The 19,338-nt window shown below is 34.9% G+C and overlaps 1 protein-coding gene across 1 annotated transcript; it reads left to right on the top strand.

Annotated features, from left to right (window-relative positions):
* Nucleotides 1-12,760: 12,760 nt before the first annotated feature.
* On the top strand, nt 12,761-14,614 carry LOC127620367 (extracellular matrix protein 1-like). The gene is made up of 3 exons (XM_052093581.1): nt 12,761-12,888; nt 13,394-13,653; nt 13,734-14,614. Exons 1-3 carry the CDS (start codon nt 12,831-12,833, stop codon nt 13,935-13,937), a joined length of 522 nt encoding a protein of 173 aa, XP_051949541.1. The 5' UTR covers nt 12,761-12,830; the 3' UTR covers nt 13,938-14,614.
* Nucleotides 14,615-19,338: the final 4,724 nt, after the last annotated feature.

The following is a 19,338-nucleotide window of genomic DNA, read 5'->3' as shown; positions in this document are numbered from 1 at the left end:
ATGAAGATACTGTATTCATTGTACTGTATTCATACTGAAGCAAATGGTATACCAAGTCAAAATATATGAATACTCTCTGATGTTTTTAAGACCTGTATTAAAACTGACTAAATATAAATGTAATCTTTATCTTCAGATGTTTTTTGAGAATATTCATACATTTACAGTTACTTTTATTCATGTAGCAGATGCTTTTGTCCAAAACAGTTTACAATTTATGTACAATATAACACATAATTTATCTTAATGAGCCAATTACACAAAGGACTGCAATAAAAATGTTAAAGGTAACCCAGAATGGCTAGTGCAGAGATGCAAATCCACACATTTATAGAATAGTAAGTAAAGGTTTATTTTCATTAATGAGTACAAGATAATATAGATAATTAGGTATCCAAGGATTTATTGGCAATGAGGCCACATATGTGTGATTGAATTTTAGGATTTCCTTTTTAAAACACCGTCTTGGATATGGATTGCTGGTGTTCTTCACAAGACTATACCGTAGCTCCCAAAGTGTAATTATGAACTGTTGGGAGGGCAAAGTCCACTACAAAAAAAAAAAAAAACAATTAAGAAAAAAAGACATTGTTCATTACATTGCAATTGCACAAGATTAATTTGCTCATGCAATTTAATTATTTTGTTCAAATCATCAAGCAGCTCTTATATATATGTGTAATAAGAGGTAGTAATCCTTGAATAACTCACTTTGCATTACCATTCTTCAAATGTTCACAAAGTGGACTAAGCCTGTTGAGCTGCTGTTTAAGGCTATTACTTTTTTCATTCCACTTGTCCCGAAGAGCAGCAAATTCCCCTGGGGGAGAGAGAGAGACTCTTTTCTTTTTCAGTCTTTCTTGGCTTCCAATTTTATTAGATGTTTGTACAACTGAGAAGGTATATTCTTCTCTCAAACAAATTTAAAGGGATAGCTCATACAAAAATAATCTCATCATTCTCTCATCATTTACTCACCCTTATGCCATCTGAATCTCGTATGACTTTCTTTCCTCTACGGGATGTATTATGTGTTTATGTCCATAAAATTTATGTCAATTGGATCAAACACTTTCAAGCTCGTATGTAATCTATATGACCCGAGTGGTTTAATCCATGCCTTCTGAAGCAATATTGTCGCTTTGGGTGAGAAACAGACCAAGTCCTTATTCACTTTAAATCTGCAGTCTCCTCGCACGTTCATTAGAGAAGCTTGTTTACACTTCCTTACCCTTGATCTATGCACAGGGATTATAGACCCTGTTTACATTTGGTATTAAGATGTGTTTTGGTTCTAAATATTTTGTAATCATATCTCAATCATATCGCATGTGGCCACATCGCATTTAAGGTGTAAACGATAATCCGTCCTGGATGCGTCCCAGCAGCAGAAGCGCAACCCCTCCCCTGTCAAACAACTGCTTCGCTAAAACAAGAGTTTAAACTTTGCCATTTACGAGCAGCTTTAAAATGAAATAACAGTCAGATCAGAAATTTTTAAAAAGCGCGTACATACACAATCACGAGTGTTTCACTGATGTGCTTCAGTGTGTCTGATATCAACACAGATGATAAGCATGAACACCTGAATCTCCTTTAATACCGTAATCCACTAAAATAACAGATAATTCTGCTTGACATGTTGCGTTTGTGCTTAGAATACATTTCAACCATATCTGGGAGAAACATTGCGCTTTTTTTCTAGCTTTCTTTGTTTTTACTGAATTTCATGCATTTTAATATCATGCAGTACCACACTGACATATGACATGTGCACCTTCAGTTGCCTCCGCTTCTGAGACCGTCAATCTGCGCATCTTATCACGTGGCTCATTGTGCATGACACCGCGGAGACTCCGCTTGTGAAGGCTCATGCTACTCTCTGCAAACCCTGCACACCTTACCACGTGCCCCATTGAGAGCGAGAACCCCTAATTATGACCACAAGGATGTTACCCCATGTGACTCTACCCTCCCTAGCAACCAGGCCAATTTGGTTGATTAGGAGACCTGGCTGGAGTCACTCAGCACACCCTGGATTCGATCTCTCGACTCCAGGAGTGGTAGTTAGTGTCAATACTTGCTGAGCTACCCAGGCTCAACATGCACGCTTCCTTGACATTTGTCCAGCTGCATTTTCATCTGTGTCTATTGATAGGGGATTGTGTTTGGATAGTTTAATCCAATCATGTACTTCAAATACTTCAAATGAGTGGTGGGGGCGTAGTGGGCTAAAGCACATAACTGTTAATCAGAAGGTTGCTGGTTCGATCCCCACGGCCACCACCATTGTGTCCTTGAGCATGGTATTTAACTCCAGGTTGCTCCGGGGGGATTGTCCCTATAATAAGTGCACTGTAAGTCGCTTTGGATAAAAGCATCTGCCAAATGCATAACTGTAAATGTAAATGTAAATAACACGGTGTGACTTTATTGGTTTTACGGTCCGTATCCTTGGCTACCTTTGATTAAAATACTCACATGACTGAAAAAGGTGCATAGGTGATAGAGAAATTTAGGAGAGGAGAAATATGGGACAAAACACGATATTTTCAGAATAAGTCAGGACACTAGAAAAAGTGCTTAAATACGGGACTGTCCCAGGAAAAACAGGATGTCTGGCCACCCTAGATGTATGTCGTTATTAATCAGAGATCCTCCCCTCCAAATCCAAACACAAGTGGTCACAGGAGATGCATTTAACCAGATGTAAACAATGATTTGTCTCACCTGACCACATGTGATCGGATCACCTGAGACACATCATAATACCAGGTGTAAACTGGGCATAGATTTATAGTGAATATGCACTTTTTCTTACCCAAAACAACTGTATGTAGCATCAAAGATGTGGATTAAACCGCTTGAGTGGTAAGGATTACTTTTATTCTGTCTTTATGTCCTTTTTGGAACTTGAACGTTTTGGATCCATTGACATGTATTAGACAAAAACACATCATACATCTTTCAAAATATCTTTGCTTGTGTTCCACGTAAAAAGTCAAGTATTTTGGGTTAACTATCTCATTAAGGGCCACACACCTCCACCCACAAACAAGTCAATAAATCATACCATCATTGTCAATCTTCTCCTTGTCCCTTTTATCAAGTTCGGTTTTGACTCTCTCCTATGAAACACACAATGGCAGATAGGGTTTTATAACTGGAGTCCGGAGCCTCTAGCGCTCCCTTGCGGCCTCAATTTTAGATACTAATATTTTTTGTAACATTTTATCATGTGTCATTGGATGTAATGTGCATGTTTTAGATTATACAACAGCTCTAGCCCTCTAATCTGATTGGACAAGCAGTGTTCTAAGAGTGCTGACATTGAGTATATCAACACTGCAATATTTATCATGAAATACTCTATACAAATGCATTTGAATTTAATCTAATTTATTTTAGCTGTAGTACAAGGACAAATAAGTTATTTTGTTTCAGAAACAACATCTCTCAAAGTATTTATAATATCACACTCACTATATAAATGGGTTTATATACATGAAAAACTTGACTGCTCAACTTATGACTGCACAGTTTGTTCTCTTTGATCACCAACTTGCTCAATAAGTAATTTAGTTGTTAAACATGCTCTGCAGGTGAGTTGGCATGCCAGTGCCTTGCACAGTCCATGATAACAAACAATAAGCAAACATGAGCAGAAGCATTCTAAATATACAGTATGTTAGCCATTGAATAAAACCGACCATACTTCTACTCCCACTGTATTATTTTTTGCTTTCACCAACATTCAATTAAAACAATGTGTGCATACTTACTAATCACATATATGGGTTGCCAAGATTTAAAGGATTTGAATCAAAAATACATTTTTAAGCCAGCCTCGCTGGCCAAAACAACCATATGAACACATGCTTGGAAATCTTAAAGTAAATATAAGGATGTCTTTTGTATTTTCTACCATTGGCAACATATGCCAAAGTAAACCTGATGGATCTTTGTTACTTACCAAAAAAGACTTGCATTCTTTAACCTGTGTGGCTTTGTGCTGCTGAATGACAGCTAACATCTTCAGCTCATTCTCAAGATTCTTAACCTCATTTCCAGTGTTCATTCGCTTATTCGCATTTGTAAGTGCAGCTTCTAAATGTATTATACTTAATTCTACTTTTTGGATTTGCGCTTTAGAGAGCTCTATGTCATCTTTTAGTTTCATCGCCATTTCCTTTCGAATGTGCGTAAATAACAAAACGCTCAGATTCGCAGCTACAATTAAACAAAAGATCACAACCCAGCAGCATGATCTATTCTTCATGGCCACGATTGTGTATGTTCAAAGTCTACCAATTCGTTTAAATCAGATTAACAGGTTGTTAAACGAGTTTAACGTAAGGAACGGTATGCTTCTTAAAAAAACAAAGGGCAGCAGACACAGTCCAGTTTGTAATATAATCCCAAAGTTAAACACATGTACTGCATATGTAGTTTGGTCTCTAAAAGAAAATACAGAGAAACGGGAAAATATATCTATTAATATATACAGTCATAATGAAACAATCTCTTAATACAGTTGAATCTAGCCTGATAACTGCATGATACTGACTTCACTCAAGCAGTAGCCAACTAAGTATATCCTGTAAGCATTGCATGAAAAGCATTCATTTTTATTCAGTTCAAACTACATTACAATGTCATGCTTAAAAGCGGGGCATTTTGTATTATTAACTTAAAATGAATATAACTTTAGGACAAATCTATAAACACATACAGCAGAAGCTTTTTACCCATTTCAGATGAAAACAATAAATGGACTTAACCTTGTCAACAGCCTGTGCGCGAGCACACCGAAACGTGTCTTACATGCTGAATAAACAATTAGTCATGTCAAACTAGTTATGCAAGTAACCATATTATTCTTCACTTCCTTTCCCAATTATCTCATGTGAGCTGCTGTTGCTCGCCCTTTAGCTCAAAATTAAAAATGACATTATAAAGTTATTTTGGTCCCACTTTCGCCGCACAGGTCAAATAATTCAGTGTGCATTTGAATAAAATGCGGAAACTATGTGTTTCACCCAGCTAACACTTAAAAATATTTTGCATAATGTCAATCTGCACCACTAGAGGGCACAGAAATACCACTATCAAGCCCATTTGTAGCTATATTTACACAGACTGACGGAATGAATGAATAAAACGACGGATAGTTGGATGGATGGATGAATAAATCGATAAAACCATTGGGGTTTAAAATTGAAAGACTATCCGAGGTCCTGCAATTCCTGCTATTTTAATGCATATTCATATACATTCACCACCCTAAAAAAAACAAGGCTCCACCAATACTTGTCGTTGTCGACCACTTTAGTCGTCCAAAAATGAAAATGCAATCATTGTTTAGGCCTACTCACCTCTATGACTTTCTGTCTTTTTCTTAACACAAAGGAGAAAATGTGAAAACATTAGATTTGGGATTGTTTCTCAACAAACCTTATTGTATGCTTTCATAACAATCGTTAGTCTTATGGAATAATGTATTAGACTTCTGAATTATACTATTGCCGAGGTTTTTAAGCTTGAAGAGGTAGTAACAAAGTCTTTCTAGCAAATCAGTCCACTGTTGGCCATCTTTGAAACGCTCTTGAGGCTATTTCCATTCATGCCAGTGCAGTTTCTAGAATGGGGGAAACTGTCAAAAACAGTTGGTCTAGATTACGATCAAAGAACATATTTCAAATCAGCAATACATTGTGATAAAATTGGAATCATAAATTGTTCTTCTTTACCTCAAATTATGTAAAAGCACGCTATTTACCTGGCTTGTATAATGCGCTAGCGCGTTCTTTAGTTAATTGACAGACGACGTCTGTATCTAAAAGGTGATTGGCTCTTTTACCTGTAAGGCGGGACATACTTTCTACATACGTTGACCGTTAGATATTCTTGTTTGGGCATTCCAATTTTTCCTATTCATTTAAATAGAAGTGGCCCGTCTCTGCAAATACTCTCTGGTAGTAACCATAAATTGCCATTGTATGACATCACTGAGCAAATCTTTTATTTTTATTTCTCCCTTTGTGTTAATTTAATTCCACACAAATCACAAATAATTTTTTGATTAGATGATGGTAAGTCCAACTATGAGTGTCATATCAAACATTGTTACTTTTTGAAAGAAAAAATAAATCTTCCTTCGAAATATAGCATGGCAACATGTTACACAAGGTAAAAAAAGGCATCATTCAAAACCAATGTCCAGTGTAATTGATACCTAGAAATACCTATTCAGACATTACCATAAACATATTTTTTATATATATATATTATTATTATTATTTATGGCTGCATTTTGAGTTGAAAATAAATTATTGTTCTAATTTTGTATCCCTCAAGTTATTTTTATTTGTATAGTCACTTTTCAGTCTATGTGTGGCCCTGCGATGGACTGGCGACCTGTCCAGGGTGTCCCCCGCCTTTCGCCCAATGTTAGCTGGGATAGGCTCCAGCCCCCCGCGACCCTGTACACAGGATAAGCGGTTGACGATGGATGGATGGATGGATGGATGGATAGTCACTTTTCACATCACACATCATTTCAAAGCAGCTTTACAGAAAAGAAGCTGTAATGTCTGTAATGTCTTCACTGTGTGGTTTGATAAAAATGTGATAGTTGATTACGCCTTGAGAAGCAATGTAATTCTACCAAATTAAAAACAACTATTAAATCAATAGGCTTTAAAAGGAAAAGAAAAAACATCAGAAGAAAGAAAAATGTAAACTTTTAAATAAAATGTAATTTAATAAATAATGCAAATGTATTACATCATAAAGTATATTATGTGAACAGTTTTTGCTGAAAAGTGGAAAATGTCATCTTTAGTATTTTGTTTGAATGTTGAGTAAACCTTTTTAGATTTTAGATTACAATTTTAATGAATTTCAGCTATAAATAGGTTTTCTCAAATGGGACGTTACACCTCAGCAAGTCAGATCTGGAAATAGTTAGAATGATTACAGTAAGTTCCTCTGAAATCTATGTTGATATTAGACAATCAAAGATAGTATAATCTTCCATAAGGTGCCAATAGAAGACTTGTTCAAATGTACCTAGTTTTTCTGTCTGGTTAATGGAAAGATATGTGTGAGTATTTCTTTGACGCACAAGCAGGTAAAGCATTAAGTAACTGAACAGTGTTTTTACTCAGACAAAAAATTGTGAGCCAGCCCTTTGCTTTCATATACAATATGTGTGTATCTGTAAAGATAACATTTATGTGTCTTTGAATTTTGTTTGCCCATGCATTGAAATTTAGGTTACTGTAAAAACAGAAAGAGCTAAATGAATTTTCTTACAGCTGATATGATAAATGTATGTGTCTCCGTGAGTCAGCTTTATACCCTTATCAAACAAGCTCAGCACTTTGTTCTTAGACTTGAACGTACAGTTAGTTGTGAACACTGGTAAAAATGTCTAAAAAAGAAATAGCTGAAAAGCCTAATGAATAACAGAAGGCTGGGTGTTCAGAATTTGTTTGATAGGAAATGGGGCAAGTACATAGTGTTTTTGGGGGACTCTCGGGAGCTGTGGAGAGAGTAGTTTAGTTTTAATTTTGATATGACTATTATATCATTTATTATTATTATTATTATTATTTGTGACCACAGGGGTGTTCATGAGGTTCAGCGTGGGGTTGGTGATTGGGATGGGTAATAGTGGTGGTTGAATGTAAATGTTGATTCAGTGTATATATGTTGTGTATTTTCCTTATTATATGTCTGTGAGAAGCCTAATGAATAATTATGCTGTGAAATTTATTAATTCTGATACTAAATATTACTTGAATGCCTGAAAGATGCATGTTACTATACATCAGCCATTGCGCCAAACAAAGAGTTACAAACAAAATATTGAATCTAACAACACTCTTTCAGTCACACATCCATCCATCCATCCATCCATCCATCGTAAACCGCTTATCCTGTGTACAGGGTCGCGGGTCAGTCACACATATTTGTAAATATATAAAACCATGTACAATGTCGTGACTGGGTAGCTCAGTGAGTATTGACACTAACTACCACTCCTGGAGTCGATAGATCGAATCCAGGGTGTGCTGAGTGACTCCAGCCATGTCTCCTAAGCAACCAAATTAGCCCGGTTGCTAGGGAGGGTAGAGTCACATGGGGTAACCTCCTCGTGGTTGTGATTAGTGGTTCTCGCTGTCAATGGGGCGAGTGGTAAGTTGTGTGTGGATTGCGGAGAGCACATGCTGTGAGTCTCTGCGGTGTCACGCACGAGCCATGTAATAGGATGCGTAGATTGATGGAGGCAACTGAGACTTGTCCTCCTCCACCCGGACTGAGGTGAGTAACCGTGCCACCACGAGGACCTACTAAGTAGTGGGAATTGGGCATTCCAAATTGGGAGGAAAAGGGGATAAAATAAACACATTTAAATGTGTACAATGATTTAACCAAATTCAAGATTGGGGAACCAGACGTAAAAGTAAAAAACAATGAATGTGTCGATGTTACTGCCCTGACTATGCATAATATAAAAATAGTTTCTAACTAAAAATGCAGTGGCCCAATAAACAGTGTATTTGATGCTGAGATAGAATGTTTTGTTTTACTTTTCTCAACTTACATTGAAAATAAATTCAAATACATAAACAAAAGTAAAAAATGCACAAAAAAGTCCACAAAAGTACTTTGTCCAATAGTGCAATCTTCAGTACTTAAATTATGCTGACTCGTATTTTTTTAAAGCTTGGCCAATTTTTGTTTTTCTTTTTTCAAAATGTTTTATTCCAAACAACTTTATCTCAAACTTCCACAAGCAGTTTCTGTGCCTTCATAACATCAGGACAGATATGATACTTCACAAAATATTTGTTGTGCAGATAAGTATTTGAATAATGCATTGGTAATACATTTACAGTGAACAAGGTTGATGTTAAAACAAACGGCTTAACGGCTGATTTTCAATGTATTAATTAAAATATATTATAGACAATTACTTTTACAGGAGAGCACTAAATCTTTACTAATGTTGTACCCTCTTAATCAGTTACCAAATTATACTGCAAAATACAAAGCTCTTTGTTAAAATTGTTGCATTTTGTATAAAAAAAATTGTAGATGAGTAAGACCTTATCAGACCGGACATTTGCAACTGTGTTTTTGCCAGGAATCCAAAATTACTAAACGTGTTAGAAGGGTTTGTGTCATTCAAATTAAAAATACTTAATTATAGAATTACAAACTTAACCTAATTATAGTAAATAAAGTTCTTGAACTCTTGATTTCATTTACATCCAATCAATCCAAAAATTGCATAATGCAATTTTTCTAATTAAATTGTTTTAATAATATACCATTTTCCTTAGACACGAAGCAAACAGCAATATAATGTAACATCAACTTAAAATTTGTCACAAGCCACTAATGCATTTTGACAAAATATGCATAAACAATTCAAGCACCAGAGAGCTGATAAAGCATGGATCAATAGCAATTTTCAGGTCAAGAAAAAGTCAATAATTAAATATAATAAACTTTTATGGCTTTTTTTATATTGTGGTGATTTTGATCTTTCTATTTAGCAGTTACAAAAAACAAAAATGGCTCAAACAAACAAAAAAAACATCCTGCTTAATAGCCAACTGAGCTTTTTTTTCTCCAAATAGCATGTTTCTTTACAATTTATTAAATTAAATGGGATTGCACAGACATAATTTGATGTATAGAAAGACCTCTACAAGTCAGTGAGTACTGAAGGGAGTTTCAATATTGTTCAGTTCAAAGACTTTCTCAGAACTCCTTGTTAAAACTGGCATTTGTCTTGCTTTGTTCGGCTGCCAGCAGTGTGCTACATCAAGTTTTATTTTTATTTTTTTCTCAATGCAATTCCTCAACTGAGCATTACGCAAAACATTATTCCCAGCAAAACTGACTAGTTTGCACTAAGACATGGGAGTATTTCTCTCATGCACTAGTGGGCAATGTATTAAGAAAACAAATTTAATTAGAAGATATGTGAACAGACTCAATGTTTTGGAATAGATTTGAACCAGTGAAGATAAGAATGATCTGTGACCATTTCACCCTCAGGAATTCCTATTGGTATCACGGTAAGAAAACCAGTTTCAGCTGATACAACACATTTCTGTGCAGTGTGCTGCTTAACTATGCAATCTTTTAGATATTGCCTGCTAAGTCTTACATCCTGCCTAAACAATCACAACACCTGTTTGTTTCTTACATTTAGAATACTGGAAACCTGGCAAAAGTTCAGATAAGATAAACCTGCATGAGTAAAATAAAATTGCTGATTACTTTCGACATTATCAGCAATTGGTGAAACTGATGTGAGAGTATAGGCTCTGTGAAACAATTCCAGCACATCTATAAACCAGAAACAATTTAAATAGAATTTTTGTATTGTTTTTTTTGTTGTTGTTGTAAACATATAAAAAAAATCCTTTAAACAAGATACATTTGCTTTATCTTCTTTTAGAAGCAACACTGAGTAGATTTAGGCTTATTTCAGATAAATGTGTATTTTGTCTTACTGTACTGGCAGATTTTTTTATAGTCAAAATAAGTGACAAAAAATCTACCAGTGCTGAAGAAGTAATCCAAATTATTTAGATTACGTTACTGTTATAATATGTAATATGTTATAATTTGCATTTTACAGCCTGTATTCTGTAATCTTTAGTGGAATACTTTTTAAAAGTAACCCTCCCAACCCTGGTGGCCCCTAAAATAATGTATGAATGCTTTGCAATATACAGTATAACTAAATATCAAACCAAGTGACATTCATTTAAAAAACGTTTGTTTACTGAGGGGGGCCTGGGTAGCTCAGCGAGTAAAGACGCTGACTACCACCCTTGGAGTCACGAATTTTAATCCAGGGTGTGCTGAGTGACTCCAGCCAGTCTCCTAAGCAACCAAATTGGCCCGGTTGCTAGGGTGGGTAGACACGTTGGGTTAACCTCTTCGTGGTCGCTATAATGTGGTTTGCTCTCAGTGGTGCACGTGGTGACTTGTGCATCGATGCCGCAGAGAATAGCTTGAAGCCTCCACACGCGCTATGTCTCTGCGGTAAAGCGCTCAACAAGCCACATGATAAAATGTGCAGATTGACGGTCTCAGACGTGGAGGAAACTGAGATTAGTCCTCCGCCATCCGGATTGAGGCGAGTCACTACACCACCACGGTCATTCCAAATTGGGGTGAAAAAGGTGAGAACATTTTTTCTTTGTTACTGTAGGTTACAAATTATGAAATAATATAGTGTTCACAGTTAGGACAAAAGTATTTGACCACTTTTTAGTTGTCTAACTTAGTGGAACATGTTTATTTTAATGTTAGTGGAACATGTTAATTTTATGAACAACACATGTGGGTTAGTCTGCCAAGGTACATGTGTGAACTGACGGACCTACTATTACGTAGCCTTAATTACTATGTAATTAACCATTTGATACAATGTACTTATTCTGTACATACATGTTTTTGCATTGTAATTCAATTGAAATTACTTGCATTTTATTACATTTGTAGTTACACAGTTAACTTTACCCCTAACCCTAACACTACCCTTACCCCAAAACCTACCTCTAGCCCCTAATCCTAACCCTAACCATACCTCAAACTAAGTAGCAGCAAATGTGGGCATTTTGCAGAACAACTTGAAGTTACACAGTAAATACATAGTATTGTATGTATTTAATGTTAGGGCATAGTAGTTAAGGCCATCTAATAAAAAGTGTGACTGGACTGACTTTAAACATCCAATAAAAATGACCTTGAGGCCATTTTATTTTTTTAATGGATTATGAAAAGTGAAGTTAGTACTGAGAAAATCTATATTACCTCATTGCTGCATATTTGTGACATGAGATGTTTTTGGTCTGCTTTTGTACCGTTTGACCTTAATTTAATAGAGTTTAATAGAGACAACACAAAGGAAATTCCTTCCAACTGAATAAAACAAAACAGTTCATTTAATGGAGTAAACACAAAATAAGATGTTTCTGTTCATGTACTAATTTCTGGAGAAAATGTTGCACTTGCATGTTTTTAAACAAGTATGAATTACTGATGACCTTCCAACAATAGTGTGGCTGTGGTGGAGAGTTCATATCTTGTTGATATTGTGGTGATGTTTATTTTTGATGGTGATGTTATGAATGAATATTAAGCATCGATATTATTTAAACAATCATTAAAAAGTGTTTATTTTTTCCCATCTTTTTCTTTGACAAACAAACAATATATAACAATTAAAAAACTTGGGAAAAAACTTTTATCATTTTACTTTGTCCACAATAAAACACAATTTACTCTGTGACATGACAGTGATCATGGCTTTCATTGCTTATAACTTTAGTGAACTTTGTTGAAATCATAAAAGTCTTTTCTTTTTATATGTACTAAGGATTATAATAAAATCTTACCATCCTTTCTGGCCCTTTCGATCAGCACAAGGCTTAACACTGAAACTTACAACAATGAAATTTGAAAGAAAGCCTGTGCATGACTTTGATATCAGCATGTTTTACCCTCATTTTAACTTTAGTGAAGTTTGGTGAACGTCAGCCTTTCTTGTTTGACTATCTACTGTTTTGATAGAAGTTGAGATCATGCTGGAATTTATATCAATTAAAGTCTGATGACCTTGTCTCACTTCTTTAAACTCTGCTTGACCCATCATCACACTCACCCCCTCCCATACCGTTCCACCCTTTAAATATAGACAGAGCCTTGCGATTCCCATCAAAACTGAAAGCAACAGTGCAAATTCCCTAAACTGGAAAGAAGATTTTTCTATTTACTTAAGAAAAGAAGCAAAGATGGGTTGGAAAAGCACACTTGTCACAACTTTTATTCTTCAGCTAACTTCATTGGGAGGTATGTGCTTCACAATATTTCGATTTACAATATTTTACTCTATTCCTTTTTAATTTAGAGGAATTGGTAAATTGCCTCAGCTTAACCCCATTGCATGAATTGGATTTATTTCTCTGTATTAAGCAATTTAATAAGGAATGTCCACCGTTGCGCTGCTAGATTGCGTTCAGAACACATTTAAGATCCAATTGATACATTTCGTGGAGATTTTGAATTTTTTTTAAACGTAGGCTATCGATGTTTAAAAGATCACTTAAAAACGTTAGAAATCACATGTATGCTGTGAATAGCATGTTACTTGTTAATGGCACATTTTTGCAGAATATTTATTTCTTGAGCCCTTGACTCAACTGGTAGGGCATTGCACTAGCAATGGCTTTGATTCCCAAAGAACACACAAACTGATAAAAAGCATTCCTTGAATGCACCGTAAGCCACTTTGGATAAAATTGTCTGCCAAGGGAGTAAATATAAATGTAATGTATATTGCCCTTCCCTCATACAGGGGGACAGAACACTCACCCTGACGTACTGCTGGGATCAGACTTTCCTCCAGCCAGACCTTCGTTGAATAACCTAAACGCGATCTGTCTTCATGGCAATGGCCGCTTCAGATATCCTGCCAGCAATTTCCCTCCCTCAGGTTACGCTTACACTCGTCGTGCTGGAAAAGCAATAAACAGAGTAGAGGCATGGTTTAGTGATTGCTGCTTTGGTGATGTGGCTCAAGGGAATGAACAGATCCTTTGCTGTGCCAACAAGGTGGTGAGTACACAGAGTGATGTAAGACAAGCAGGACCATTTAAATATATTCTCAACTCATGCATTTTTCTTTGTGTTTGCAGTGGGAGACTGCCCTATCCCATTTCTGTATCGAAGAATACTCAGTCATGACCATGCCCCATGTGTGCTGTGAGAAGAATGGGGAAGACAGGTGGAACTGCTTTGAAAGACTGGCTCCTAACCCCTCCTACCAACCCCTACCAGGCTACATTGCCCCTGTAATACCACCTGACCAGATTTTCACATGGGACCCCAATACCTGTTAAAAATCTAAATGAAAAATAATTTTTAGTACTTAATGCCGCATGAGTACTTTTGATTGATTTAGCAGCACAAAAGTCCAAATGTCGACTTCATCTCTTGGAAAAAGTGATTGCCGTTTTCTGAAAACGTCCTTTGTCAATTGATTAACCCCTTTACATTCCTAATAGACTGAGTAGCATAGCCAACTGTGGATCAGTATTCAGAGTGCATCATGCTTTTCATGTAATTTAAACATGCTTAGTGTATAAAAGCTGGATTAGAAAGTTGTATATTACAATATATAACATCAGATGTATCACTGTGTGTCACATAATTAATTCAATAAATTTGATTATACCAGCTGCATTTCAGAGACCTAACACATGCTTTCTATAATGGGCAATATAAACGAACAGAAATCTTACCTAAGCAGCCTTATGGTCTGATGTGAAATGTATTCTTTGAGAGAACAACTATTGCTTCTGAGGCTTGATCTTTCACTTAAAAAAAAATAAATAAATAAAAAAAAATATATATGGTACATTTTTATATTAATATGGTAGATGAACTGGAAAAAGAGTCCAGACAGATCAGCTAATTTTATATATACTTCTGTATTTTTTTCTGCAACTATATTTTAGTTCAATGCAACAACATTATGGAGTACTAAAAATATATTGTACTTGTACAGTTACAATAAAGAGCCTGACTTGACTTGGTGCTGTCTGATTTCTTGCATACAGATGTTGGGGAATCAAGAGAGAGAATTATGCTTATGGACTCAGTGGTACACTGCGGCTCTTGCCGTTTAGTTTATGCCTGTGAATTTCAAAAGAGAAATTCTCAAAAGTTTCAATAGAAATGTTATTGCAGTAGAATGTTAGTTTATTTCATCTGTTTCCTTGATATATATTATTGCTTTAATTTAACTCATTACATTTATGAAAAACCAAACTAACACATTTCCAAGAAAATAAAGTCCCTGTTTAAAAACTGTCTGTAGAAAATGCTTGAGAAAAGGGTAATATCTGGAAGAGAGAGAGAATGACTTTGTGTGTCTGGAGTGGATCTCAGTATACTGTAGAACAGAGACAACCCCATATCTCACTTTAATAGAGGTGTCTTTCACAATTTGCAAAGAATAATTGATATAAACCTACCTGGAACCATAATCTAACCTGGAAACCCAACAAGCCATGTGCATGCATAAACATTCAAACTCTGTTCCTCTTTGAATAGAACTATATAAGCTCTGCGTGAAATTAGTTATTGATCTTAATAAAGCATTAAATAGGTTATAGCCAAGATAATGAGAAAAGTGGCTTTTAAAAACCAATAGTCCTTTATGACATGCCACAATTTGCATCTAACCCGTCATATGATTTAACCACGGATGCATTAAAGAACGATTTCAATAAAATATATACATACAACAACTAATCTTGAATTTTATTATTTATTTATTTTATAAAGGTTTAAAGAAATATTCTGGGTTCAATATAAATTAAACTCAGTCAGCAGTATTTGTGGCATAATGTTGATTACCACACAAATGTATTTCGACTCATTCCTTGTTTTCTTTAAAAGAAAAAAAGAAAGAAGAAGATGCACAAATCAAGGATAGTGAGGCACTTTCAATGGAAGTGAATGTGGCCAATTTTTGGAAGGTGTAAAGGCATAAATGGGAAGCTTGAAATTTTATAAAAGCACTTACATTAATTATTCTGTTAAAACTTGTGTATTATTTGACCAGTACATTTGTTTAACCCTTAAAGCCATACCTCGGGTTTTTAGAGACCCGGGAACTCATTCCACCCCCTGTACCCAGGGCCGGCTCCAGCCAGCTGCTATGGTTGGGCATTTGGGATTTGGTATGGGGGGTTACTCAGACTACTAATTGAATATATTTAATTGGCATGACATGGTGTAATTGACCAGATCATAAGACCCAATTTAGCTCAATTTTACACATATTCCCCATTATAAGAAATATATATAAAAATAAATAAACTGATAAACATTATTTATAATCATAAGATTGAAGTAGGCCCTGACAACTTTACACTTTCAGAGTAATTATAATTACAGCCTTAAAGCAAAATTACAAACACAAATCAGAGCCCCCACAAATGCAAGTATGAGAAATAATATCAAGAAGGAAAATGAAATGAAAGGAAATGGATTAAATTGAGAGATCAAGATTAAGAACCTAAAATTTGACGGAGAACTGTTTGACGTAATATGTTTTTCTCGTTTGCTGAAATTCAGAGTGACCATTGTGTGAAAATGCAGTAACTACAAAAATATACGTTATTTCTTACTCAAGGTGGCACAGATGTTTCAGTGATTGACTTGATTCGACATTGCTACTTGATGAAGAAACAACATCGAGGTAAACTTATAGCAAGTACAACACATGAAAACTATGATTGTCATTTGGGTACTATTTAAATTATGTAAGTTGTACATCCATCAATACTCAACAAGTGCCTGAGAAAATACACATAAGTTACACATAAGCTAAACTTAAGTTACACATACATTACGCATGTGTAGATTAGCCTATGTGTTATGTAGCTCAATATGTGTTTGATGGTCAGCTGAATGAACATTCAGCGTGAAAACAATGAATCCTGTTCTAGATTTATCCTGATTTGTTTCATTATCTCTTTGATACATGACAAATAAAACATCAAAATATATCAAGATATATTTTATTTTTTCTCATTTTTTTGAAAATATTTTTTAACATTTTACAATATCTGGGAATTTTGTACATCCATTTTTGATACGTGCCTCTGACACGAATATGTAAGAGTGTTTGCGAGAATTGCCATACAGGAGTTACATGCGCAGCAACTGCCGTTATGCACTCATAGCCAAATCTGTGAGCGCGGTAAAGTTAGTTTCACGTTCGACATTCGTCGGACGTTCGGTTTCGCAGATGTAAGGGACCATCTAAAAACTCCACTCACTACGCTAAAACATGGGAGATGTCCACTCATTCATTCAATTCACGTGCTTATATAATTGATAATATTATAATAATCTCACGTGTAGTATGTCTGTGCTGTAGTATGTCTGTCTGTTTTTTTAAATGTATTTTTTTTAAAATGTATAATGTATAACTTGCACGTGAATTGATATGGAGGCCCAAACCTGCAAAAATAATAAATGTAATAATAAAAAAATACATTAAGGAATAAATGTCTTGATAAAACAAATATAATTAGTCTTTAATTAAATTGATTCTTGAATTTATTATTGTATGACTTTATTCCTTTATTATTTTCTATATTTATTTTTAACTTTATTTTTATTTATTCATTTATTTTGCATTGTTTTGATTTTTTATTTATGTGTTCATTTATTGTTTACATTTATTTATTCCCATATATATTTATTTATTTATACATATATTTATTTTTAATTTTCTGTGTGCAACATGGAAATGAGGGAGGCGGTCCTTACGTAGCTCCAGTGCATCATTGGTTGAGAGCTCAATAGTACTTATCGGGAGCAAATAAGATGGACGTCCCACCTTAGTACCCACTGACTCGCACAGATTTAGAATATGCAGGGAAAAGTTTTGCAGAGAGTCTAACAATCCAGGATGTGCTTCGACATTCATACCGGCCTAGCTCTCCTAAACCATCAATAAGCACCACTACTCTAAATGAAAACAGTCATTTGATGCGTGGTTATCGATTTCATTCGCTTCATTCGCAAGTTGCGCAACTCTCTAGATATATGTGTGAAGCATCATTTCAGATTTGTTTTATTGCAGAACTTATACATACATAAACGATCTGGGAAATGAAGCATGGTTGTAGCTTTTACAATGAACAATCACAACAACAGAAAACAATATTATGGATCTGCGGACATCAAAATATGAAGTTATATACACAGAAAAAAAAGAAAAGCATAAGGTTAAATCATATCATTTATGAAACTTGCTCATTTTATGGTTTTGTTGAAGAAACAGTTCCCCATTTATTTTGTGATTGTAGTATAAACAATAAATCTTGGATTGACTTAAGCTCTTATGTTTTTAGCCCCACAAATAGCTATAGTTTACATGATATGGCCATGACCTACAAAACATCAAAACAAGTCAAGAGTAATCAAGCACACACTTCAATCTACAATAAACCAATGGTAAGCAGGACTCGCCCACATCATTATCATACAAGAGACAGAAATGTAAGAATAAATATAAAAATAAATACATGTGGGAATATATATAATATGAAAATAAATACAGGTGGGAATAAATAAATATAAAAATAAATGAATGCATAAATAATTAATAATAAAAAACTAAAACAAATGAAAGAATAAAAAAGTTTTAAAGAATACAAATAAAAAGAGAAAATAATTAATAAAGGAAATAAAGTCTACAAAAATAAATTTAGGAATAATTTTCATTAAAAACGTATTATATTTGTTTTATCAAGACATTTATTCCTTTATTTATTTATTTTCTTATTATTACATTTATTTATTTATGTATTTATTTATTATTTTGCTGGTTTTGTCCTCCATAAATTGAATGAATGAGTGGACATCTCCCATGTTTTAGCGTAGTGAGTGGAGTTTTCAGACGGTCCCTTACATCTGCGAAACAGAACGTCGAAAGTCAAACTTTACGGCAATAAATCAGTGATGCCTGTCGGTGACAACGACATCCAGATGGATAGTGACTCATGAGTATAGTGCGAAAAGAGCAGGAGAGACGGAAGAGAAACAGGCAGCAGCGTCATTGTCGCAGAATATTGAACATAAGTTCAAAAAGACTGCCAAACAGGGTACAGTTGTTATATTGGTAAGCAATTTAACAACATTGCGTGCTCGTTAAGATACCTGCACAAGCTAATCCAGCACATATTAGTGCATAAAAAGTCACCAAAATGAAGTATTTGAACCTCATAATTAATTACTAAATGAGGGGGAAAACTAAATGTTTTTCTAGACTGCAAAACTAAATGTTTTTCCCTTCCACTAGACTGCAACGGGCCTGATTTAAGGGTTGAATAGGTTTTTGTAGGGTTTTATGGTTTGTTGACAACGCTGTCATGGCAACAAAGTTGTAAAATTAGATACAACTCTTCACAGAAAGAGATCGTAAGTGATATTGTCACACTAAAATCGTGATATCACACATATATTTTGTCTTGTGGTTGTACTTTTGAAACAGAGAGTAGCCTATTTCATTTTGTCCCGATTCAGTTCCATTAAGTGCCACATATAAAAGGAGGAACGAGTCAAAAAATGTTTTGTTGTGTTCAACATTATGCCACAAATACTTTCTATTGAGCTTAAAGGTGCATTCAGTAATGTGGGACCAATTAAAAAAGTTTTACACATTAAAAAACGTATTGTGTTTTTGTTAAGAGTGATCTGAATGGTGTACACACACAT

The sequence above is a fragment of the Xyrauchen texanus genome, chromosome 26 (genome assembly GCF_025860055.1).
Source record: "Xyrauchen texanus isolate HMW12.3.18 chromosome 26, RBS_HiC_50CHRs, whole genome shotgun sequence".
Lineage (NCBI taxonomy): Eukaryota > Metazoa > Chordata > Actinopteri > Cypriniformes > Catostomidae > Xyrauchen > Xyrauchen texanus.
The sequence above is the reverse complement of the archived record's forward strand: the minus strand, read 5'-3'. Positions and strand labels throughout refer to the sequence as shown.

Bases quoted from the DNA above. Each gene is read 5' to 3' on its own strand.
- LOC127620367 (XM_052093581.1), top strand. From the start codon at position 12,831: ATGGGTTGGAAAAGCACACTTGTCACAACTTTTATTCTTCAGCTAACT. The intron at 12,889-13,393 runs GTATGTGCTTCA...TCCCTCATACAG, and splicing joins TCAGCTAACTTCATTGGGAG to GGGGACAGAACACTCACCCT. The intron at 13,654-13,733 runs GTGAGTACACAG...TTGTGTTTGCAG, and splicing joins TTTGCTGTGCCAACAAGGTG to TGGGAGACTGCCCTATCCCA.